Source organism: Bos indicus, chromosome 18 (assembly GCF_029378745.1).
Source record: "Bos indicus isolate NIAB-ARS_2022 breed Sahiwal x Tharparkar chromosome 18, NIAB-ARS_B.indTharparkar_mat_pri_1.0, whole genome shotgun sequence".
NCBI lineage: Eukaryota > Metazoa > Chordata > Mammalia > Artiodactyla > Bovidae > Bos > Bos indicus.
Genome location: NC_091777.1, coordinates 36740155 through 36767369, shown reverse-complemented (window position 1 = coordinate 36767369; position 27215 = coordinate 36740155). Strand labels below are relative to the sequence as shown.

At 40.1% G+C, this 27215-nt stretch overlaps 1 protein-coding gene across 2 annotated transcripts in view; it reads right to left on the bottom strand.

The window, feature by feature from the left end:
- The window catches only part of TANGO6 (transport and golgi organization 6 homolog), a 184462-nt gene that overhangs the window by 103678 nt on the left and 53569 nt on the right, over positions 1-27215 (bottom strand). For both annotated transcript variants that reach the window (XM_019978905.2, XM_019978906.2), the window contains exons 12-14: positions 19964-20098; positions 12409-12885; positions 11578-11635 (exon numbers count right to left, since the gene is read on the bottom strand). In XM_019978905.2, the coding sequence (XP_019834464.2) occupies positions 11578-11635; positions 12409-12885; positions 19964-20098 (670 nt within the window). The remainder of the gene's footprint in view (positions 1-11577; positions 11636-12408; positions 12886-19963; positions 20099-27215) is intronic.

The window sequence follows — 27215 nt, the reverse complement described above, 5'->3', positions numbered from 1 at the left end:
AGATAAACACTTTAGTTTGGGAGGGAAGAGCAAGAAAGGGTGACCCTCCAGCTGTTGCCTCAAAGAAGTTCCAGTAAAATATGGGACAGACATAGAAAACAGACTTGTGGACACAGGACGGGAAGGGAAGGAGAGGGTGGGATGAATTCAGGGTAGCACTGACATATATACACTACCACGTATAAAACAAGGGCTTCCCTGATAGTTCAGTTGGTATAGCATCCACCTGCAATGCAGAAGACCCCAGTTCGATTCCCAGTTCGATCCGTATTCCCAGTATTCTTGGGCTTCCCTTGTGGCTCAGCTGGTAGAGAATCCACCCACAATGGGGGAGACCTGGGTTTGATCCCTGGGTTGGGAAGATCCTTTGGAGAAGGGAAAGGCTACTCACTCCAGTACTCTGGCCTGGAAAATTCCATGGACTGTATAGTCCACGGGGTCGCAAAGAGTAGGACACAACTGAGTAACTTTCACTTCACGTGTAAAACAGGTGGCTAGCGGGAAACTGCAGTATAGTGCAGGGAGGTGAACCTGGTGCTCTGTGATGGCCTAGAAGGGTGGGATGGGGGGATGGGAGGGAGGGTCAAGAGAGAGTGGATATGTGTATACTTATGGCTGATTCACACTGTTGTACAGCAGAAACTCATACAACACTGTAAAGTAATTATACTCCAATTAAAAAAATTTAATGTAAAAAAAGATTAATTCCTTAGAGATTAAAGGAATACTGTACTTAAAGATAAGTCTTAAGAATAACTTGCTATTTTAGTTGTGAGCTCTCTTGTTCTTTTATCCTTAATTTGTCTTCAAATATCAACTTGACTAAAGAAAGGACGGCTCCAGGGCAAAATTTAAATAGCTGTTCTGCAGGGAAGGTATTTACAACCTTCTTAATAGCTTGTAGACATTGAAGCAACTGAGTATTTATCCCTAGATGTCTCATAAGTGCCTTATAGGTAATAAATTCTGCCTTAGTGACAGCTAGTTTACATGAATAGGAGGTAAAGGATTTGAAACAAGCCATGGAAACCAAGAAATTAAGACATATGTAATTGCTTAGCAGAAAATGTCAAGATCCACTGGTTCCATGGCTTAATTCTACTGCCTGAAAGAGCAGAGGCCATGGTGACTGGAGATGGTGAGAAAAAGGAATGGAGAGAGAGGAGGGAAGGACAGAGAGGTCTATGGCCTTGACTTTGGAGTTGATGCTAGACTTCATCACTCACTGGTTAGCCTTTTATTGGCAACAATCTTTGAGCTTTGGTTTCTTTGTCTGAAAAATCAGTAGATAAAGATATTGACTCTTATAGAGTTTTTATGAGGAGTAAATCAATTAATGCAAGTTACATCTGATATTTGGTTGGTGCTCAATAAATCATGAGTGAATATATACTGGGTTGGCCCAACATCTTAACCTGAACGAACCTTTTTGGACAGTCCTATAGAAACAAGGAGATAAAATAACAACCATCAACAAGCATGATACTTTCAAATCCAGGCAGTCCATCACCAAGACATTACTGGTGGACTGGCAACAACAAAAAGCCTTTAAAGCCCTCCTAGAGCCCACAAAGAAAGTTCAGCTGCCTTGTCTTGGCATTCTGACAGCTTATGGATTCTAGCCTAGTCCCACTTCTCCCCATCCTTCCCAGTTTGTTCCGCTAACAATCTGAACTGCTTACAGTACTACCTGCCTTTATACTTGCCCTGCTCTTGACCACCTTCTTACCTTTGCTTTTCTTTCAGCCTCAGTCCCCTCACTCCACCTCTACATTCTAAATCCTGCTCATCCCTATTAACAGTCCTAAGAACTCCATGAAAACCTGTTTTGGATTTTTCTAAGTTTATTTTTTAAAGTATATATAATGCTATTAAACTGAGAACAAAAAATAAAAGTATGTAACTCAGTGATCTTTAGTATATTACAAGGTTGTCCAATGATCACCACTATAAGCCCAAAACATTTCATCATCTCCCCAGAGAAATCTCTTATTCATTATCAGTCACTCCCTGTTTCCCTCTTCCCATTCTCAGGCAACCACGAAACTGCCTTCTATCTCTATGGATTTGCCTACTCTGGACATTTCATACAAAATGTGGTTTTCATGTGTGGCTCCTTTCATTTATCATGTTTTGAAGGTTCAGTCACTTTATAGTATGAATCAGTACTTCCTTCTTTTTTGCTGCTAAATAATATTCCACTATTTAAATATACCACCTTTAATTTATCCATTCATCAGGTGATAGAAGTTTAGGTTGTTTCTACTGTGAATGAAAAATATTGCCTGCCCTACCGGTAAATAAAAGATGTTACAGCCGTTAAGCCATCACATTACAGTCTCTCTGATGGTGAGCTCTGGGGGAACTCAGGATGAAATAGGATGCCCATCATCTAGCAGTCAGCCACCCCCTGACTGCAGCCACCCTGACAGTGCCCCCTGAGGAGACTCAGGATGAGAAGGCACAGGATGAGGCAACAGACAGCTGAGGTGCATAACAAAGGAATCACTTCAGTGAGCCCAGACTCTTACATCTTTCCATATACAGAAAAGCACTAAATTCCTTAACTGGACATATCTGGTTTCTTTAATTAACAGTAATCTTTTCATGTTCTGAATACCTGGTCTTTGTGGCAAAAACTCCTATATATCCTGGTTCCTCCCTTATCTTTTCAGAGTTATCTAAGATGTTGTATCCTAGGCTTGAAGTCCTCAGAAAGTCTGCCAAATAAAACATAATTCTTAACTTGTAGGCTGTGCATTTTTTTCAGTCGACACTACTTTTTTGGCTATTACAAATAATGCTGCTCTGAGGATTCATATGTAAGCTTTTGTGTGGACATGTGTTTTCATTTCTCTTGGGTGTATATCTAGGAGTGGAATTGGTGGATCATATGGTAACTATGTTTAACCTTTTGAGAACTGCCAGACTGTTCTTCAGAGGAGCTGCACTATTTTATGTTTTCACCAGCAGTGTATGGGCATTGCTTTCATAAGCTGTATTATTTTAAAGTAAGTAATTTTAAAATGCAATTTATTGGCATCAGAAATGTAACAAATATCAAAAGTCCTATACAGAAAAACAAGTCCTATACTTGTTTTCCTAATCCACAATCTCAGTAAACTATATATATATATCCCAGGATTGTTCTGAAGGCTCTCTCCTGACACTCCTAAAATGAGACTGGTGTCTCCAGTGCTGAACAGTGGGAATAAGGACTGGCAGTGTGAGGTAACATATATACGCCACTAATGGAAGATGAGTTAGAGATACACATAGAGATTGCTTAAAAAATAACACAGTACTGGGCTTCCCCGGTGGTCCAGCAGTTGACAATCCGCCTGCCAATGCAGGGGACATAGTTTCGATCCCTGCTCTTAGAAGATCCCACATGCCACAGAGCAACTAACCCCATGCATTGCAACTACTGAGCCCAGGCCCCACAACCACTGAAGCCCCCGCCCCCGCCCATGCTCTAGAATCCATGCTCCACAAGGGAAGCCACAGCAAGGAGAACCCACGCTTGGCTACTACAGAGCAGTCCCTGCTCGCCACTACTAGAGAAAGTCCCTGTGCAGCAGTGAAGACCCAGCCCAGCCAAAAATAAATAAATAAATCTTAAAAAAAAAAATACAGTACTCACTGCTAAACGAGTAAAACCACATACACACATACAAAATCAAGCAAACATGAGATCAGCATATTATTAAGCTATAGGAAGAGTTCATTTGTAGTGAAACCATGTCTCATACACAGGCCTAGTTCTCCCATACCTTTGACCATCTGAGAACTCAGCCCTTGTGCCTTGGAAACAAACAACTATTTTAGAATTAATTATTTTTCACTGTGGCAAGAGCAGTCTTCAGAATTGGAGAGACTTAAGATTCAAATCATGGTATTAACATTTGGTATCTGTGTCACTTTGGGCCAGCTGCTTAACCACTTTGAGCCTCAGTTCCCTCATCTGTAAAACAGGGATAAAAATTTCTAACTCGTAGAGTTACTATGACAGGCACATAATAATAAGTGGTGACCTCCATAATGCTTATTTCCATCTCTTATATAGCAGTTATCCTGGGAAATCTTAGAAGGTGAAAATAACTAAACCTGAAGTAGCCAATTATCTTTTACTTGTAGGTAAAAGTACTAAATTGCTAAATGTGTGCATGCACGCTAAGTCACTTCAGTCGTGTTCGACTCTTTGTGACCCTTTGGACTGTAACCTCTAGGCTCTTCTGGCCATGGGATGCTCCAGGCAAGAATACTAAAGTAGGTTGCCATGCCCTCCTCCAAGGGATCTCCCTGACCCAGGGATGGACGCCGCATATCTTATGTCTCCTACACTGGTAGGTGGGTTCTTTACCACTAGTGCCACCTGAGAAGCCCAAATTGCTAAATATTCTGATGTAAATATGAGTGAATCAATTTTCAACTGATAGAGGAAATCACTGGACAAGTATTTCAAAAATGAGCTCATGTAAAATGCAAGTATTGGGGGCTATAAAATATAATCTCTGATTTGGAGAAGACATACTTCATCTGCACTGCAGTAAAATCAGGTACAGTGGACTGGGAATCCCTAAGACATTGGTCTGCTATTCCATTATTCTCCCAACTTTTATGACTGTAGGCAAGTCAATTCTTCATTTATAAAAGAAATTTAATATCTGTTTTTATTGTATTTCAAGACTGTTCAAAGAATCAAAAGGCTTTCTAGATGATTAAGCATTATTCAATTTTAATAAATACTGATAATCATAATCAAATCTGTTTTCCATCTTTAAAAGTACAACAATAGGAGCAAATTCTACCATTATTTGGAAAGTTCTAGAGTAACCAAGTGTATTGGGGAAGCAGCGACAAGATTTGAAGGTCAACAAGGTTCAAATTATTACTTGCTATGTAATCTTCGAAAGGGGACTTAACCTGTGTAAGTCTCAGGATCTTTAGCTATAAAAAGAGGCTATCTCTCATCATACCCAAAAATTAACTCAAAATGGATCATAGACTTAAACATTTAAGAGCCAAAACAATAAAACCACTGGAAGAAAACACAGAAGTAAATCTCAGTTATCTTGGATTAAGCAATGATTTCTTAGAAATGACACCAAAAGTGCAAGTAATAAGACAGGAAACTGGTAAGTCAGACTTCATCAACAGTAAGAAGTTTAGTGCTTCAAATGACACTAGGTATTTTTCCAAAGAAGATTAGAAATGCACAATAAGCTCGTGAAAAGATGCTCAGCATCACTAGTCACTGGAGAAATGCAAATCAAAATCACAATGAGATACCAACTTTACACTCTAATACGGCTATATAAAAGGATAGACAATAAAGTATTGGTCAGGACGCATAGAAACTGGAGCCCTCATACATTGTCCCTGCTGCTGCTGCTGCTAAGTAGCTTCAGTCGTGTCCGACTCTGTGCAACCCCATAGACGGCAGCCCACCAGGCTCCCCCGTCCCTGGGATTCTCCAGGCAAGAATACTGCAATGGGTTGCCACTTCCTCCTCCAATGCAGGAAAGTGACAAGTGAAAGTGAAGTCGCTCAGTCGTGTCCGACTCTTCACGACCCCATGGACTGTAGCCTACCAGGTTCCTCCGTCCATGGGATTTTCCAGGCAAGAGTACTGGAGTGGGGTGCTACTGCCTCCTCTGTACGTTGTCCCTGGGAAAGTAAATTGGTGTGGCCACTCTGGAAAACAGTTTGGCAGCTCCTCAAAGGGTTAAACATAGAATTACTATAGGACCCAGTAATTCTGCTCCAACGTGTATACCCAGAAGCAATGAAAACGTATGTCCACACAAAAACCTGTACATGAATATTCATTACAGTGTTACCCATAATAGCTTAAAAGTGAAAACAATGCAAATGACCATCAACTGAGGAATGGATAAACAAAATGTGGTTAATTAGTAGTACAATGTAATATTATTCAGCCATAAAAAAAGAATGAGACCCTGATACATGCCACAACAGGGATGAACCTCACAAATGTTACGCTAATTGAACCAGACACAAAAGTCCACACATTGTATGATTCTGTATTATGAAACATCCAGAATAGGCAAATCCATAGAGACAAAAAGGAGATTAGTGGTTCCCAGGGAAGAGGGGGAGTGAAGAATGGGAACCAATTGATAATGGATATAGGGTTTCTTTTTGAAATGATGAAAAGTTCTGAAATTAGTGGTTTGACTGTACAAATACTAGAAACCACTGAATTGCACATTGTAAGACAGGTGAATTTCAGGTGTGTAAACTAAATCTCAAGAAGTTTAAAAAATGGGGATAATGCCTATTTCCCAGAACTTCAAGAATTTACTGAGCTAGCATATATGAGAGATGTTCTCTAAATGCCCATTTGTTAATTAGGTGCTACAGAACACCAAAGGAGTCTTCCCATTTCAAGGAAATAAGCCGAGATGATAAACTTCCCAGGGTCACATTCCACATTTCAATGCCCTACTCAATTAGGTGGTCCTTCAAGGGGTAGAATTATTTTCAGCTGCTGAGCGCCAAAGAATTGATGCTTTTGAACTGTGGTGTTGGAGAAGACTCTTGAGAGTCCCTTGGACTGCAAGGAGATCCAACCAGTCCATTCTGAAGGAGATCAGCCCTGGGATTTCTTTGGAAGGAATGATGCTGAGGCTGAAACTCCAGTACTTTGGCCACCTCATGCGAAGAGTTGACTCATTGGAAAAGACTCTGATGCTGGGAGGGATTGGGGGCAGGAGGAGAAGGGGACGACAGAGGATGAGATGGCTGGATGGCATCACTGACTCGATGGACGTGAGTCTGAGTGAACTCCGGGAGTTGGTGATGGACAGGGAGGCCTGGCGTGCTGCGATTCGTGGGGTCGCAAAGAGTCGGACACGACTGAGCGACTGATCTGATCTGATCTGAATGGTTCGCCAACTTACTTTATTTGAAGTAGAAATCTGAGAATAAGATAGGGAGTTCAGTCTCTGACAAGTTAAGACATGTAATCCTGCTCAGTTTGAAACTCTATAAAAACAATTTCACTTTGTATCTACTTTCCTGCCTTCCAGGCTTTTTGCCTTTCCCTCCTCTTGGCTCTTCTGCCAGAAATGAAAACTCTTCTGTGAAAGGAAAAGGGTGGAAGAGTCAGTGCAATTTGTTCAGGCACGTTATGTTGAGATGACTAGATTCTCTGCACGATACTGGCATACTTTCACCTCTCATGCTTGGCTCAGAGCCTACAGTTTCTTTCTTTTTTTCAATGAGCCAAGAAGTTTCGCCCAAAGATTCTTTTGACAGGGATGGGGATCACTTGGAGCTGTGAAATGCATCTATTGCTGGTGTTGCCTTCAAACTGTTCTTTAAATAATTAAAAGTGACCACGAGGACCCATGAGTAGATCCATACTAAGATAGATAACTGGGCCATAATATCTTATTTGAAGAATATCACGTGTGTATCACATTCATTACTGGAACGTGTATTTCAAGACTGAAATGTGAAAAATGCTCAAAACATCAAATATACATTATGGGACTCTTAAGGACATATTTCATCTCCTATTTTTGAAGAGAGGAAGACTTTTACTTTCTATCTTATACACCTTCTTGCCATTTACATGTTTTTTAAAACAATAAGAATGTATTAACTTGTACTATAATGATGATAAAACAATGAGAAAAAGAATATACAAGGAAGTCTGAAAAGGAGAGACACTTAAAGGACACGTCTAAGATTAAGTGTCTATTTATAAACTCTGGATTGTAACTGGAACTTAGCAACTTGTATAGAATTCTCTGCCTGAAGAAGCTGCTACTGAGTGTCTGGGAGCAGCTGCTATGAGAATTAAATCAACCATCACTTTCTCAGTAGAAATAAAAAGAGATGTGGTCTTTCATAAAACTAAATTTTAACTCATAGGGAATTTAGTCCTCAGGCTGTTGTGATGTACAGATAATATGTATATCAGAAATTTCTGGGATCCTGGTGGTTCAGTGGTTAAGCACCCGCCTTCTAATGCAGCCCCCTTGCACTACAGAATATCTACATGCAGGCTGGTCTTGTCTGCCTGCCTGACTGGAGTCCAGAATGGCGTGGCTCTGGAGTGTTAGGCCTAGGCAAATGACACTGACATGCAGGTGGGAAAATTCAGCTCTTTCGTTTCTTAATGGGAAATTCACCTAAGGCCTTGGCCTTGAAGTGTATGGTACAAACACCAAAAACATCAATTAATTCAAACTTGTCTGCTGTGGGGAACTGAGAACAGAAATTAGACCTCTACCTCCCACATTCCTTCATCTCCAAATTAGCTACTAACTGATTAGCATACCAATTAAAAGTACTATAAACAAACACAAAACCAGCAGTTGTGATTTTTATAGCAGACCCTAGAGGCTAATGAGCTCAGTGGGTTAAACAGCTAAGAGGTTTACACAGCAGCGATGCTGTATGAGAATGACACACCGCCACTTCCCGAAAACTCTGTCCAAAAAAAAAAATCAACGAGAAACATCTCCTTGACAGTATTACAGTTTCCTGGAAAAAGCACAGGATGACTTGTTTCTGAGACTTACTAATTATCAGCAGTTCAGGTCCTTGCCTCTTTGATTTATTTGATTCCCATAAGTGCCATTCACTGTCATGTGGAATTCTGAGCTCCATCAAGTCCTCAGGCTTATCTCAGTTCCTGGCCTCTGTGACCTCTCAGCTGCCAATAATTACTTTCTCTCTCAACACACTCCACTCTTCTGCTCCCTCCTAGCTGTCCTTTTTCCTTGATGAGTGGTTATTTTTGTCTCCTCTGAAGAATAGACTCTTGAGTTTATTCTTGCTCTTGTGCATTTCAGCCATCACCATGTGAATGTACCTGGGGAGGCCCTGGACCAGGAAGGATCAGTAAGAAGCACAGCAGAGAGATGTGCAGGGAACAGCAGGACTGCCCAGCCCAGCCTAGGTCAGCCGAACCCCACTGGTCTACAGATGTGTGAGTGATCATAAACAAGTGACGATAAATAAACGATACTGAATGTTGAGTATTCTGTTACATAGCAGAAGCTACCTGATAGAATACACCTACTCAAGCTTTAGCTGAGAAGTTACACATATCACCATGTTATTACCTAGCAATCTAACAAAAGAAATGGTAGTGACATGCACTGCTATATTAAAATGGATAACCAACAAGGTCCAGTTACAGGAAACTGCTCAATGTTACGTGGCAGTCTGGATAGGAGGGGAGTTGCGGGAAGAATGGATACACGTATATGTATGGCTGAGTCCCTCTGCTGTCCACCCGAAACTATCACAACATTGCTAATGAGCTGCTAATAAGCTATACTCCAGTATAAAATAAAAGTTTAAATCTAAAGAAAAGAAATAGTAGCGATATGACGACGATGATGAAAACATTAATATCATAATTAGCTAACACATACTGAACACTTAATATGCACTAAGCACTTTCAAAGTACTAACGCATTTAATGTTAGCCCCCTTCATAAATAAACTTTTACTCACAGAACAGTATTCAATTTACAGATTTATTGAGAAGATGCACACAGAGTTCCTGTATACTGCATACCTGCTGCTGCTGCTGCTAAGTCACTTCAGTCATGTCCGACTCTGTGCGACCCCATAGACGGCAGCCCACCAGGCTCCCCCGTCTCTGGGATTCTCCAGGCAAGAACACTGGAGTGGGTTGCCATTTCCTTCTCCAAGGCATGAAAGTGAAAAGTGAAAGTGAACTTGCTCAGTCCGGTCCGACCCTCAGCAACCCCATGGATTGCAGCCTTCCAGGCTCCTCCATCCATGGGATTTTCCAGACAAGAGTACTGGAGTGGGGTGCCATTGCCTTCTCCGATAATGCATACCTAGCTGCCCCCTACCACTAACTTTCACTTTAGCATGGTACATTATCACAATTAATGAACTAGTACTGACATTTCGTTATCAACTAAAGTCCATAACTTACTCAGATTTTTTAAGTTTTTCCCTAATGTCCTTTTTTTGCTCCAGGATCCTATTCACCACATTATATTTAATCTCCTTAAGCTCTGACGGTTTAATCCCTCTCCTCCTCACTAAATTCTATTATTTTTTTGGCAACAGCTTTATTGAGACACAATTCACATACTGTAAAACTCACCAATTTAAAATATACAATTCAAAAGTTTCTACCATACTGACAGAGTTGTGCAACCATCACTACAGTCAATTTTAGAATTGTGTGAGCTTTCATCACCCCTCAAGGAAATCCTGTACCCTCTGGCCATCACCTCCCAAACCTTTCCCCTTTCTCTCCAGCCCTAGACAACTGCTAACCTACTCTCTGTCTCTATAAATTTACCTATACTGGACATTTCATATGAAGGAACCATACAAAATGTGGTTTTCTGGGAATGGTTTCTTTCATCTATGTTTTCAAGGTTTTACCCACATGTTTCAATACTTCATTTTCATTGGCTGAATAATATTCCACTGTATATACACACCACATTTTGTCTATCTGTTCATCAAATGGTAGACATCTAGGTTCTACCTTTTGACTACTACGAATATTAATGAACAAGTTTTTGCATGAGCATATGTTTTCATTTTTCTTGGGTGAATACTCAGAATTGCTGGGTCAAGTGACAACTCTGCATTTATTTTTTTCAAAGAACTGCCAGACTATGTTCTAAAGCAGCTGTAGGGACTTCCCTGGTAGTCCAGTGGCTAAGACTCCACTCATCTAATACAGGGGGCCTGTGTTCAATCCCTAGTCAGGGAACTAGGTCCCACATAGCAAAACTATGACCTGGCGTAGTTAAATAAATGAAGCAAGCAACTGTACTGTTTTACATTCCTACTTAGCTCCCTTTTTCACAGGTAAGAAACTGAAGCCCAGAGGGATTAAGTACTTTGCCAAAGTTCACATAGCTGAAAAGCAGGAGGGGTGGGGGAGGGTTGGTGCATCCTGGTGATCAATCTCCAGACCCCAGCTCCTGAGGACTACAGCACACTACAGAGCCCAGAGACTGTGAGTTAATTCTGCCTTCTTACCAGGTCTGCCTCCTACCCTTCTAGGGAAAGGTGCTTAACTCTCCACACCCTTTTTCGTAAAGCCCCTCTCTAGATTTAAAATCCACAAATTAACAGAAGACGGAATCACAACAAAGAATCATAAATGAGAAATAAAATGACTGCAAAAAATGTTTTGATAATGAAATATATTCTGAGATTCTTTTAGTTTAACAAGAGCGCAAAGGTGCACAATGACAGTAGCCATGCACCTAAAACATCAATGTAATGGGAGCTCACAGGTGAGGCATTCTTTACCTCCTCAAATTTGAGGAAACGGGATTTAATCTATAGAATGATAAATAAACATAAATAAAGGCTTCCCCATCATTATGAGATACTGAACTCTTCAGGGTCCCTTTAGGAACCCTCCAGAAATATTACTATCATGACTGAAATTAAGTCCTAGCTAGGAGGCAGGAAAATGGACAAAATGACCAGCAGGTTATGATTCTATGACTTTAGAGATTTTGTGAAAACACATGATTTAATTTTTGGTCCACAGACTTAAAGTCCTAAGCAGGACTAACTTACCCTGAATAGCAGACAGATATACAAAGGTGTCTTCATGCTCCAAGTTCTCCAAGAATATCTGAAACCACAGAATATAGCAGTGACATGATTCACAAACAGCAAGAGAAATTTAAGACACCTTTAGAGCAGACTCAAAAGAATAAATGCTTGTAGTCCTCTTTGCTGTAGCTAGATACTGGTCTGACTGTGAATCTTGTAGGGAAAATAGTATATATGTTTGAAGTTCCATTTCTATAATGGTTAAAAAAGGGCAGCGATCCGGCAGAAATACTTCTTGAAGTTGTCTAGTATACATTAAAAGTAGGCATGGAAACCAAAATCTGGAAGAACAATTCTCACATTTTTTCCACTACAGCCCACGGTAGATAGCCCGTTCTTAGGCCTGTGACAGACTACAGGCCCTGACACACAAGAGGCCAGGTTTGGGGCTACATTCAATGAATGGCATATCTGCTATAATTTGATCCTTTTCTCTTGCACTCAAGAAAGCATATGGAAATGCAAGGGCAAGACAGAGATGTTATTACTGGGATAACCTTGAATCTGTTCTAATTTATTAAAAAAAAATCTTTTGCAAACTTCAGCTCTTCAACTGATATTAGTAGCAGCCTGTAAAACCTCTGGCCTTCTGCTCATGTTCAACTGAGTCTTGCTTCTGTAGAACAATTACAATTTCCCCAAGGGTGGCCCAGGACAGGGCTTGATACACAGTCAAGGCTCCTGGACAGTGGCCTCACCGTGTGTGTGTGTGTGTGTGTTTGAGTGTGTTCTACTCACTGCGTGTTTGTGTTCCACTCACCATGTGTATGTGTCTGAGTGTGTTCTACTTACCTTGAGAAGCTTCTCCTGCATATTAAGGACTTTTGCTTCTCTCTGCTCTATCCAGCGAGAAAGAGTTCGCAAGGCAGCAGCCCGTGTTGGAATTTGAGGATCATAAGCTGATAAAAGAGCTTCCTGGAGCTCTTCTGTGGTTACACTTTCTGATTTTTGCTTTGCAGTGGTGCTGGGCTCACGGACTTCATGAGAAGCAACATGGCTTTGCTGTGGTTCAAGGTGGCCATGAGATACATCGCTGTATCTTTCATAACTGGTTTGTTGCTGCTCTTCCCTTTTACCTTCTGGATCCTTTTTGTTTAGGGTACTCTGGGCGGCCACACTGACAGCCTCTGTGGAAAAGGCTCCATGAGTAGAGATGGTAATGCGGAGATCAGCAGCAAGTTCCTGGATGACAGGGTCAGGGTATGTGCTAGAGACCTTCTCCAACAGAGGCAGCAATTGCTTCAGGACAGCAAAATCACTTGACTTCAACTACAAAATGAAATTTTAAAAATGCAAACCCAAATTAACATAGCAGATGCTAATATGACCACAATATGAGCACAATATGACGCTAATATGAGCACAAGGCAACAGACACTAAGAAAAAGGGGCTGGAAGCAAACCTTGTTCCTGGTGTGATTCGCATATAGCCTGAATCTGGCACTCTAACACTATGGTCTTATAACTATAATTAACATTTATTGAATACTTACCGTGTACAGGTACTTTTCTAAATCAAAAAGTACATCAGAACAAATAGTATTACTCTTTTTTCCCCCTCCCCACTCCCTCGCCTATTATTACTCTTAATATTTATAATCTGATAGGCAAACATGGCTGTTATTTTAATTTGCATTAATCAGACTAATAGCAGTATTAAGCATCCTTCCATGTTTATTAACTGTCTACATTTCTTCTGGGAACAGCCTGTTTTCATCCTTTGAACCCCACTCACCTCTTAGTCTTATTTGTCTCTACAGTTTCTTTTTTTTTAATTTATTTATTTTTTAATTGAAGGATAATTGCTGTACAGAATTTTGTTGTTTTCTGTCAAACATCTACAGCTATTCTTACCATGACATATTTTAATACCCAGTCATATGGTGAAATTCTTTTATATTTTGAATTGTATTATATTATAGTTTTTTACTAGGATGTACCTTTTGCCATAAAAAGATGAGTTCACATTAGCAAAGTACTTAGTGCTTGACACACTAGTAAGTACTATGTGAATGGCTTAAATATAAATACAATAAACAAACAAATCACACACACACATATTCACAGCCCTATAAAACAGTTACTATCTATATGTTAAACAGGGAAGGGACTTCATGAGTGGTCCAGGGGTTAAAATTCCACACTTCCAGTGCAGGGGACACAGGTTCAGTCCCTGGTCAGGAAACTAAGATTCTACATGCAGGGTGGTGCAGCCAAAAATTTTTTTTAATTTAATTAAAATTAAAGTCACACAGCTGAAAGACAGTAAGATGTGAACCTAATAAATCTGGCTCCAGAGTCCACACTCTTAACTAAACGCTACACAGTCTCATTTGAATGAGTAAAGCTATTCTTAACTGCAAGATCTAAAGTGGCTGGTCAGCATACAAGGGTGACTCAGGCCTGGAAGGGACTGTGATGGTAACTGGCAGAAGGGAAGTTCCCCTAGAAAATGAGAGTGAAAACTACTTAAGATTTTATTCTCTCTAGAAGCTCTGTTCTAATAAAGCCTTACTAGGAAAGGTGCATGGGCAGTCAGTGAAGAAAAATCAGTGTGTATTTCACTGAAAAATCAGTGAAAAATCAGACAGTATTTTCTGTCTGAAAATACTGGAAAAACTGTCATACGAAACTTCATGAAGCCCTGATCATTTGAAAACCTTACACATCTTAAATCCTTTTTAGAACAAGGCAGGGTATTTATTACTCACTCATTCACACACTTCATTATCCAACCAACCAATCAATTAACCAACTGTTTTCATAGGACCTACATAATATTCTCATATTACACTTCAGCTTCACAGAATTGTTATTGTTCATTTTCTCTACCACTTTCCTCCCAAGTAAATGAAAACTTGAGATATATGTCAGGTTTGTACCTGGAATTTCACAATAAAAATATATATTCCTAAGAAAAAGGTCCATCTTATCAAAAATCTAGTGGTACTGGAAAAGATATTTTAGGATAACTGTGCTAGCGTTATCACCATGCTGGACTTCATTCAGTGCCTCTGTAGTATCACGTGTCTTTGTTTTTTCTTTAAGTATCTGAAATGAGAATATCTACTTATACCTATGGAATAAGGTATAAGTGTATGGCTTCTTTTTCATTTCTCGTATATATAACAATTTCTTCTTAAAAAAAAAAAAAAGTAAGACAAATAGACTAATGGAACAGAATAGAGAGACCAGAGATAGACCCACATAAATACAGTCAACTGATCTTTGACAAAGGAGCAAAGGCACTACAATGGAGAAAAGATCAACTTTTTAATAAATGGTGCTAGAACAACTGGGCATCCATAGGCAAAGAAATGAATCTAGACACAGACCTTACACTGTCACAAAAATCAACTAAAAATGGATTACGGACCTAAATGTAAAATTGCAAAACTATAAAATTCCTATAAAATAACATAAGAGATATCTAGCTGACCTCAGGTATGGTGATGGCCTTTTTTAGGTGAAATACCAAAGAAATCCATGAAAGAAAGAACTGATAAGCTGGACTACATTAAAATTTAAAACTTCTGCTCTGCAAAAGACAATGTCAAGAGAAAAGACAAACCACAAACTAGGAGAAGGTATCTGCAAAAGATACATTTGATAATGGACAGTAACCTAAAATACACAAAGAATCCTTAAAACTCAACAATAAGAAAACAAACAACTCAATTAAAAATGGGTGAAAGACCTGAACAGATACCTCACCAAAGAAGATAGCAATTGAAGATATGCTCAACATCATATGTCATCAAGGAACTGAAAATTAAAACAACAATGTGATAACATGACACAACCATTAAAATAATGAGAATCTAACACTAACAACACCAAACACTGATGAGGATGAAGAACAAAAGAAACTCTCATTCAGTGCTGGTAGAACAAAATGGTATAGCCACTTTTGCAAGACAGTCTGATAGCTTCTTACAAAATTGAATGTATTCCTACTATACATTTGAACAACTGAACTCCTTGGTATTTACCCAAATGAGCTGAAAACTTATGTCTGCACAAAAACCTACACACAGATGGTTATAGCAGCTTTACACATAACTTCTAAACCTGGTAGCAACCAGATGTCCTTCAGTAGGTGAATGGATACAGATTGTGATATATCCAGACAATGGAATATTATTCAGAACTAAAAAGAAATGAACTACCAAACCACAAGACATTTAAGAACCTTAAATGTGTATTTCTAAGTGAAGGAAGTCAATCTGGGAAGGCTACAGAGTATACGATTTCAACTACATAATGGTCTGGAAAACACAAAACTGGGGAGACGGTAAAAGATCAGGAGTTAGGGGGAGGAAGGGATGAATAAGCAGAGGATTTTGGGGTTAGACTAGCTATTAGGTACAATGCTATAATGGTGGATATTATGCATTTGTCAAAACCCATAGTGTACAACACTAAAAGGGAACCCTAATGGAAACCACAGACTGCAGGTGATAATGATGTGTCAATGTGTGTTCATGGATTGTACCAAGGTACCATTCGGGAACCAGATGCTGATACAGCAGGAGAGGCTTTGCCTGTGTTGGGGCAGGGGATGTACAAGAAATCTCTGTACCGTCTGCTCAATTTTGCTCTGCACCTAGAACTGCTCTAAAATATAAAATCTATTTTTAAAAAAATAGCCATGTTTTCTCCCTATTTTCAAACTTGGTCACTGTGCAATTAATCTTATTCCACTAGGTAATGTCTCTAATCACCACGGGCAGCTACGTGGATTCTGAACCAAACAGTTTCTAAGGAAATGAAAGTTATGTATTCGTTCAGCTTCACAAGGCTATAGATTTCTCACTATGAGAATAAACAGGGAAACCTAAGACTACAAGTGCCAACTATTTGTTTATAAATGTTTAAAAAAGTTTTTGAGGTATAAAGTAATATTTACTTAATTGATAAATGAGAAAACTGAAGCATTAAGTAATTATCAATTATTTTTCAAGAGTCACCAAGGGCCACTACCAAAATTGAGACGTGACTGTAGTCCTCATTTTTCCTCCTGCCATTGCTTCTCAGCATAGATCTCAGATCTAGATCTCAGAACTCTGTATAAAAGTCTCGAGGCTGGAAAGAGCATCCCACAAGTGAGTGACAAGACTCCCTCAACTGGCTGCCTCTTTCCCAGTTTCTGGAATGTTTCAGAAACAGAACGAGCAGTGCTATGTCAGCCCACTTCTACAATCTCCTTTAGGAATGGAAGTTAGGTAATGACTTGGAGTAGAAGTTAGATTAATTACTCCTTCTAAATCTCTGCAAATTCTCAAATTTAGAAACTGGTGGTTAGATCAGTAGGGGTGGAATTAAGGGTGGTGGGTGGTCGAAGAGGGCATGTCCTCTAAGACCATGGTCCCCAACCTTTTTGGCATCAGGAACCGGTTTTTCCTGGAAGGCAATTCTTCCGTGGGCTTGGTGGAAGGGATGGTTTTGGGATGATTCAAGTGCATTACATTTATTGTGCACTTTATTTCTAACCGAATGCCACTGATGATCTGACGAGAGATGCTGGTCTTTGGCCTGGAGGTTGGGGACCCCTGCAACAGAGGAGAACTTGGGTGGTCGGCCAGAGGAGGGCGTATGTACCTGAAAACCCCCCACAGGAGACTTTACAAAGCTCCCCTGGAGGACAAACACACTCTCACTCTGCCTTACCTGCTGCAGTGAGAATTATTATTTTGGAAGAATCCAAAAGTCTCTTCCAGCAATAAAATGCTGACCAAAAAATTCCTAATTCTGAAAAATACTTACATTTACCTTGTGTTCTCATTTTTTGTGTATCACCTATGTTTCTTCATACATTTAGCTGAGCAGTTTATATGTCTAGGTCCTTATTTATAATGTTACTGAATTAACTTACAAGTGGAACTTGAAGGTAAACTCCATGAGGGAACAGACACTTGATAAACATTTCCTGATTGAGTTCATCTTATGATACTCTTGGAAAAGTATTAACAGCATGAAATCTCAAGGTTTGGGTTCAAGTCCCAGCCCTCCAAGACCATGTCTGCTCCACGCAGCAGGGCTTCAGAGGACTCTGTGGGCCCTGGAACATCATGCATAAACTGCTTCCTGAGGGCACAGGGAAGTCATCAATACCATACTTTTATTGATGATCAGTCTTGACATTTAGAAAATACATTTGGAATTACAGCTGTCTAGCTAGCAGCCTTAAGCCTATACTTTCTCCAAATCAGCTCCTCTTCTTAGACACTATGTTCTAATAATCATCTTATTTATATAAATTAGAAAGGAAAGAAAGGTTCAAAAGCTGTTAGATTCTGTTTCATTAGCTAAAACAATGAATCATGATCAGGGATAGGTACAATGAAACCTTCTAGACTTTGAAGCAAAAACCTAGCCTAGCCTGACAATGAACATCTGAAAATATAATTCAGGATCATGACTTTTTTTTCTAATAGAAAGACAGAAAACCTAGCATTACTATAGAAGCCACTTATAAATCCTTCAATCAAAGAGAAAAAAAAATTAATAGATCTAGGGCAAAGGTATAGGGGTGACGTGTTATGTTCCCTTTAACTGCAAAGTCAGAGGAATTCAGGATATAGTCGGTGAGTCAGGATGGCTCATGGAAGGGCAGGGTCACGGTAAAGGCTATACTACATCTGCATCAGTCAGGTGAGTATCTGTTAGAACAGGACTAATCTGCATAACCAGCCCCACAATAATGGACTTCAAAAAGGAATTGGAGATTTCTGTGTTCTGTTTTGCGACACGGTTTGAAATTCTAAGTGTTAAATAAGCAAAAAAGCACACTCTCAACTACGGAAATAAAGATTTTTCAAATCAATACTCAACCAGAAAAACACAAATCAATCAGGTCAACTAAATCCATTAATAGTACAACTTAAGAAAAATTATTCCAGGGACTTCCCTGGTGGTCCAATGATAAAGATTCAACGTTCCAAAGGCAGGGGGTGCCAAGTTCGATCCCTGGTCAGGGAAACTAAGATTCCCACATGCTGCTTAGTGCAGCCAAAGGGAAAAACAATTTCCTTGGTGAACTCCTCCTTGACAGCTCTAACAGGAGGAATATGATACAGTAACTGAACCAAAAGTGCTTTTTTCCAAAAAAATAAAAAATTAGGAGTGCTAAGTAAATCTACCAAAAATGGGTTTCACATTAACAACAGGCCCAAATAAAATTTCTTTTCTCCTAAAGGACAAGCTAGAGAGAGGCAAATTCTAATAGATCAAGAATCAGTATCAGAATTTAATCCTTAAACTCAAACATCCATTCCCAGAGGAGTTCCCTACTCATTGCTAAGAGTTCTGTCCAGTTTGATTTCAGGGAAGATTTCATAATACTTGCACTAATCCTACTTCACTTTCTCGCAGTCTTCTAACCTAATGTGATATGTCACACACACAGGTGCTTACCTTTCCACTTTGTTCTGACTCCTGTCTCTACAGTTCAGCTACACAGCCTTCTATCAGTGTCTTAAGTATTCAGAGCTCCTTCCTGCTTCCAGTCCTCATACATGATGCTCTGTCATTGAAAGAGGCCCCTCCATCTGCCCTACACACACTCCCAAACTCCTATGCATCAAGTCTTAGCTTAAACTTATATAGATAGTCCTTATGGAAATCTCCCCAGCCTAGGTTAGATGTTATGTTCTCTTGGTACCCTCTACTTGAGGTACTTCACTCAATTCTATTTTTTGACACAATCATTTAATGCCTGGCTCCCTCATGGGTTCTAAGCTTCATGGCAGGAGGGACCATGTCTGCTTCATCCACTGCCCCATTTCCAGCACCTTGGCTCAGCGTTTGGCACATAACAAGGCAATACATATTTTTTGAGTGAATAAAGCTTAAAAATTATAAATTAAGTATGTAAAAGATACATGCACTGGAAACAAAACTTTTAACATGCCACATGATATGAGTTGAACAATGGATCCTGTGCCAAAATGGAACTATTGAAAACATGGAATCCTATGTAGCCGGTAGGTTACAAAGATTCTTCCCTGACAACAGCAGCAGCAACAAGGGCTGAGCTTCAGAGAACCAGTACAGTGAAGGCCAGAGAATCTAGTATTCACCATAGATGCAAAACAGGTATTTCCAAATCCAGCTTACACCCAGTCAGAAAGGGCCCTGCCCTTTTGATGGGGAAGTCTACCCAGGTAACAAAGAGGAAGTGGTACTGTTTTCTTGTCTTCTACTTGGAGAGAATTCTTATCAACAACCTGACTTGTTTGGCCCAGTTCTACTGTGTGCAGTAGCCATTCTGACTTCTCACGGGGTATGGATAGGAAGGTTTTTCTCTTCTCCCTCCTTTCAAGTTTGGCTCACTTTTCCAACTCACCTGAACGGCTCCTCCCAGCATGACGGCCACCAGCCCCATGGACATGCTCAGTGTCTGTGACTCCACGGTGCTCTCTGCCTGGTGGGCCAAGCTTGCACATGCTCGCTGCAGGGTTGCTGCTACAAAGTCCACAACCTACCACAGAAATGAAATCTAGAATCAGCAAGGAGCAAGAAAAAAACAAACTCAAAATGCTCTTTACATCTGATGTCTACATCTTCATTTTCTCCCTCATCAACGTCACAATAGCAAGAAGCTTCAAGAACAACTGCTACTGTGCAGCAGGCACGGTGCTCAGGGTTCTACATGCACCAGTTCACCTAGGCGTCACATCAGCTCTAGGATGTATTCTTGTCCTCATTTTCAGAAGAAGAATCTCAGACTTAGGTGATTTGGAGGGCTTCCCTGATAGTTCAGTTGTTGAGAATCCACTGCCAATGCAGGGGACATGGGTTCAAACCCTGGTCCGGGAAGATTCCACATGCCACGGGGCATAAGCCCTAGACCACAACTACTAAGCCTGGGCTCTAGAGCCCATGTTCTGAAACAAGAGAATCCACCACAGTAAGAAGCCCATGTAAGCAGCTAGACAGTAGCCCCGGCTCGCCAGCACTGCAGAAAGCCCCTGAGCAGCAGCGAGGACCCAGCATAGCCAAAAATAAGTAAATAAACACAATTTTTAAAAAGAGGTGATCTGCTCAAAGCCATACAGTCAATAAATGAGAAAGTCCACTTACACTTTCTCAAATCTTTTAATACACCATCTTACCTTCCTTTACTTTTTGTGAATTTTGCTGGGAAATTTAAATGAAAGATGATTTGTTAAATTTCTGACCATCTCCGAGTGTCTTAGATCTGTTTCTCCTAATGAGGATTCCTCCTCAAATATTCCTTACTCCCATTTTGATAGACTAGTTCTAGTAGGCAAAGAATATGCAAAAAGGCATTCATTCTATTTAGAATTCAATGTCCCCAAATGATCTGCACAACCAATCCAGAGTCATTTTTCAAAGTATTGAATGGTTTTAAAGGATTAAGATTATTCATATACAAGAGTTTACACAGCATCTGGATAACAACTAAGCCTTAAATGAAATTAATTTGGTCAGCATTATTTTAACTGTGCTTTGATTAATCATCTTAAGTAGAAACACATTTGAATTAAAAGATGCCTGCACATACCTATATATGTGCACACACACATACATGTACACACACTCACACTTACATTTAGGATTAATGGCTCAAAAGGGAAAAATCAACTTGAAAATGGGATGGCTGAGATAGGTCATAATAAGCCTCTAAATAACATGCAAGCTTGTATGTTCAACTCTCTAGGCAAATCACATGCTATGCTACAATCTTTATTGCAGACTTAAAGTTAGGAGAATGGCTTGTTAACACTTGTCTTTTGGAGGTCAGGCAGGAAACTAGAAAGGTTATTAAAAGTTCCACTTACTGAAATAAACAACACGGGTTATGGCAACCCTCTCAAGCCTGAGAATTTATTGATTACTAGAAGTTAAGGACACTGGCTTTTCCCAGAAAAACTGGTGCATCTACCATCTTGGGTTCCACCTATTTTGACTTCAAAGAGTCTTCTAAAACACTCCTTGATTACAGGAAGCTTCTATTTCAGCGAAAATACACTGTTAAAATGCTGGAACAGAATTATGTAGCCTTCCAACTTATTCTAAATTCCTGTCCTCTATCTCTCTGCCTAACTACCTACTGATCTATCTACCCCACTATAGATTGATCTATCTACTATGCTTAATATTGCTAAACAAGTAGTATGATCCTAATTTTGTTAAGAAAGAAACTTTCAGTTTGTATGTGTATTAAAGGAAAAAAAAAAAAAAAAACCTGGGTGCTGTTAACTGGTATGACAGCCAGCTGATATTATTATTCATGAAGTACCTTTGCTCCTAAACTTTCCTGTAACAACAAAACCTGTATACCCATTTTGACAACACCTCCTCCCCCACTAATCATTTCCTGTGATTTTATGAACTGTCAGCCACGAGAATAGGTAGGTATGTGACTGCTGTTGGTTCTAGAATTTATGTGTATTGAGCAGACAATGGAAGACACCTTTATTTTTTACTTAAACATTTTTGTAAAGCAATGTCATTCTAAAAGCCAAATACTCGTGAAAGTTTATAATAAAAAAATGGCAATTGCCTACCCTATTTCTCCCCATCTGATTCTACAGAGGCAACTGGTTTTACTTAGCTATTTTAGTGACAATAGTAAGCATTTACAATTTACCAGGTACTGTTCTGAATGTGTTATAGGTATTTACTCACTTAAATCGTCACAATGATCCTTTGGGGATATGTAAACCTATTGCCAACACTGCCCTTACAGATGACTATAAGGGAGCTGAGGCCTCACTGTTAAGTCTGCAGACTTCGACTTAATCCTCCCATTCTGCAGCATGCTGCATCAGCCAAGTTCAAAGTCTCTGGGTTCAACCTCTCTCAACAATAAACCTCTAGTTTTTTGCTGGGGAGGGGAGGTGGTTGTACAAAGTTAAAGAAGGAATCAAATAGTCTTCTGACTCTTGTGGAGCTTGTCAACATGGTTCAAATTCAGCTCCATCTTTAGGGCTCATCTGGTGCCCCCAGTCCTTCCAGGCTTCTGCAGAGAGAAGTGGTTTGCCTTTTTCCCCCTTTTCTCAAAAAACTTTTAACATACTGTATTGGTGTTTTTCCTTCTGGCTTACTTCACGCTGTATAATAGGCTCCAGTTTCATCCACCTCATTAGAACTGATTCAAATGTATTCTTTTTAATGGCTGAGTAATACTCCATTGTGTATATGTACCATGGCTTTCTTATCCATTCATCTGCTGATGGACATCTAGGTTGCTTCCATGTCCTGGCTATTATAAACAGTGCTGCGATGAACATTGGGGTACACGTGTCTCTTTCCCTTCCGGTTTCCTCAGTGTGTATGCCCAGCAGTGGGATTGCTGGATCATAAGGCAGTTCTATTTCCAGTTTTTTGAGGAATCTCCACACTGTTCTCCATAGTGGCTGTACTAGTTTGCATTCCCACCAACAGTGTAAGAGGGTTCCCTTTTCTCCACACCCTCTCCAGCATTTATTATTTGTAGACTTTTGGATCGCAGCTATTCTGACTGATGTGAAATGGTACCTCATAGTGGTTTTGATTTGCATTTCTCTGATAATGAGTGATGTTGAGCATCTTTTCATGTGTTTGTTAGCCATCTGTATGTCTGCTTTGAAGAAATGTCTATTTAGTTCTTTGGCCCATTTTTTGATTGGGTCAATACAGTATACTAACGCATATATATGGAATTTAGAAAGATGGTAACAATAACCCTGTGTACGAGACAGCAAAAGAGACACTGATGTATAGAACAGTCTTATGGACTCTGTGGGAGAGGGAGAGGGTGGGAAGATTTGGGAGAATGGCACTGAAACATGTAAAATAGCATGTATGAAACGAGATGCCAGTCCAGGTTCGATGCACGATACTGGATGCTTGGGGCTAGTGCTCTGGGACGACCCAGAGGGATGGTATGGGGAGGGAGGAGGGAGGAGGGTTCAGGATGGGGAACACATGCATACCTGTGGTGGATTCATTTTGATATTTGGCAAAACTAATATAATTATGTAAAGTTTAAAAATAAAATAAAATTAAAAAAAAAACAAAACACAACTTTTAACAGCTCTTTAGAGGCACATGGCTTTGCTTCCTGACTTCTCTCATGCAAGCACTTGGCTTTCCATCTTCTGAAGTTGCTACTATCTTCTAGTTACTCTCTTTGACCTACTGTATCTCCTCTCCTGCTCTGCTGGTCACTGTGGTTTCCAGAGGGAACAGATAAACACCATCTTTTGTTCAATATAGCATCTTTAATCAGAAGTCTCTACTTTTTATAAATTTGTACTCTTATGTGGCTTAAATATTTTTACAGTGAGCAGGTGCAGGTGTTACTTATGTTAAAAAATGTAACATATGAAAATAGAACCCCTTTTACTCTGCCAATTACAGTGATCTAGTTACAGAATGGTGCAGAGGGTGGCAGTTTCCTGGAAGGGCAGGAAAAAGGGAATCTTGTTCATTCCACTCCATATACACTGCCCCCTTGCTGATCCTGCCACACTCTGGGCATACTCCCTCTCATCTGAAACACTCTTCCCCTAGGTATATCAATGGCTCCCTCCTTCCCTGCTTCAGATCTTTGCTCAAAAGTTACTTTTCTCAGTGAGATTCTCCATGACCACCCTATTTACCTTACCACACTCCCTTCACCATCCCTTTCCTTGTTAGATTTTTTCTTTCTAGTGCTTATCACCATCTAACATGCTGTGTATTTTGCCTTGTTTACTGTCTCTCTATATATACATATGAATGTAAGCTCCAGTTAGAACTGGACATGGAATAACAGACTGGTTCCAAATAGGAAAAGGAGTACGTCAAGGCTGTATATTGTCATCCTGCTTATTTAACTTATATGCAGAGTACATCATGAGAAACGCTGGGCTGAGGGAAGCACAAGCTGGAAGCAAGACTGCCAGGAGAAATATCAATAACCTCAGATATGCAGATGACACCACCCTTATGGCAGAAAGTGAAGAGGAACTAAAAAGCTTCTTGATGAAAGTGAAAGTGGAGAGTGAAAAAGTTGGCTTAAAGTTCAACATTCAGAAAACTAAGATCATAGCATCTGGTCCCATCACTTCATGGGAAATAGATGGGGAAACAGTGGAAACAGTGTCAGACTTTATTTTTCTAGGCTCCAAAACCACTGAAGATGGTGACTGCAGCCATGAAATTAAAAGACGCTTACTCCTTGAAAGAAAAGTTATGACCAACCTAGATAGCATATTCAAAAGCAGAGACATTACTTTGCCAATAAAGGTCCGTCTAGTCAAGGCAATGGTTTTTCCAGTGTTCATGTACGGATGTGAGAGTTGGACTGTGAAGAAAGCTGAGCGCCGAAGAATTGATGCTTTTGAACTGTGGTGTTGGAGAAGACTCCTGAGAGTCCCTTGGACAGCAAGGAGATCCAACCAGTCCATTCTGAAGGAGATCAGCCCTGGGATTTCTTTGGAAGGAATGATGTTAACGCTGAAACTCCAATACTTAGGCCACCTCATGCAAAGAGTTGACTCATTGGAAAAGACTCTGATGCTGGGAGGGATTGGGGGCAGGAGGAAAAGGGGACGACAGAGGATAAGACGGCTGGATGGCATCACCGACTCGATGGACGTGAGTCTGAGTGAACTCCGGGAGTTGGTGATGGACAGGGAGGCCTGGTGGGCTGCAATTCATGGGGTCGCAAAGATTCGGACACAACTGAGCGACTGAACTGAACTGACTGAAGCTCCATGAGAGCACAGATATGTCTGTTTTGTTCACTGCTATGTCTCTGATACCCAGAAGAGTAGGTGGCACATAGTAGGCCCTTAATACATATTAATGGAATAAAAGAACTTGGGAGTTGGAACAGGGCTCTGAATCAGTAAAGACCATTCCATGCCTCATTCTTCTCTGCATTATCTCACATACTAATATACCATTTGCCAACACAGTTTTTTTTTCCATTGTATGAATATATCACAATTTATTAATCATTCTTCTAATGAACACAGTTTTTAAAATTTTTCATCTTTCATCCAGGAACTCTTCAATATGCATTTGTAACAAATAGAGAGATGTGTCTTTTTACATAACTGTGCTGTGTTTAGACGCTCAGTCGTGTCCGACTCTTTGTGACCTCATGGACTGTAGGCCACCAGGCTCCTCTGTCCATGGGGACTTCCCAGGCAAGAATACTGGAGTGGGTTGCCATGCCCTCCTCCAGAGGATCTTCCCAACTCAGGGATCAAATCCAGGTCTCCTTCATTGCAGGCAGATTCTTCTTTACTGTCTGAGTCACCAGGGAAGCCCAAGAATACTGGAGTGGGTAGCCTATCCCTTCTCCAGGGGATCTTCCTGACCCAGGAATCAAACTGGGGTCTCCTGCACAGCAGGCGGATTCTTTACCAACTGAGCTATCTGGGAAGCCCCTTTTACGTAACTACCTTTACTACAAATACACAAAAAACAAATTATTTATATCTTCTAACACTGGGTCCATGACTTTCACAAAAATGTCTTGGTACAATTGGTTTGTTTGAATCAAGAACCACTCATTACACTTCCCTGATAGGTCGCAAGTCCCTTTTAAGCTGCAACAGCCCTGTCCCTCCTTAATGCCATTTATCTGATGAAGAAACTGGGTCATTTGTACTATGGAATTTCCTGCATCATGGATTTGGCTAATTGCTTCTTCATTGCACTTAATTTGCTCCTTTATCCTGTGGGGTGGTGAGGGGATGGGGATTGTTTTATATTGTTTGGGGGTTTGGAGAGGAAGAACACTTCCTGGTGGTATGGCATATGTCGTACTGCATTACATGAGAGGCACATCATAATGTCTGCTTCTCTTTTTATAGTGATGCTAAGATTACTCAGCCCAGTGAATTCCCTGGCAGTCTAGTGATTGGGATTACTTGCTTTCACTGCTGAGGGTGCAGGTTTAATCCCTGGTTGGGGAACTAAGATTCCACAAGCCACACAATGCAACCAAAAAAAAAAATAATCAGAATAAGCTGAAATATATAGGGAAACATATACGAACACTCTTTCTTTGACTCTCTGAAATGAGTCAAAGCGTCAGACATCACTGGGCAACTGAACAATGACATACTGATATTAGCATTAACCCTGAAATTCACCAAAAATAAAATGGACAGGCAGATGGAGATATAGATAAAAATGTGATAAAGCAAATACAGTAAAAGACTAATGACAGAATCTAGGTGGTGGACATCCAGATAATCACTATAAAATTCTTCGAAATTTTTGAAAGTTTTTATAATTAAATGCTGGGAGAAGAAAGGATCAGATGGTTTGGGTATATTTGGCCTAATACATTCATTATAAAGTATCCCTAATGGTTTTTGTAGACACTGATGATTGCTACCTCAATCGATTATTTCATTAGGGGATTGCAAAATATTGATATAATTTTCTAGTTCTCATTTTGAATTTTCCAGCTGTGGCTCTTACACAAAGAAAAAAATTTCTTCATTGACTAATTACATGGAAACATAATTCCCACAGGAAAGATAAATGTCTTATTCTTTCCCTGCATTTATCGATTTACAAAGTAGTGAACTGATCACCTAGGAACCTCCAAAGATGTCCTACAAGATACCTTTCGGGGGGGA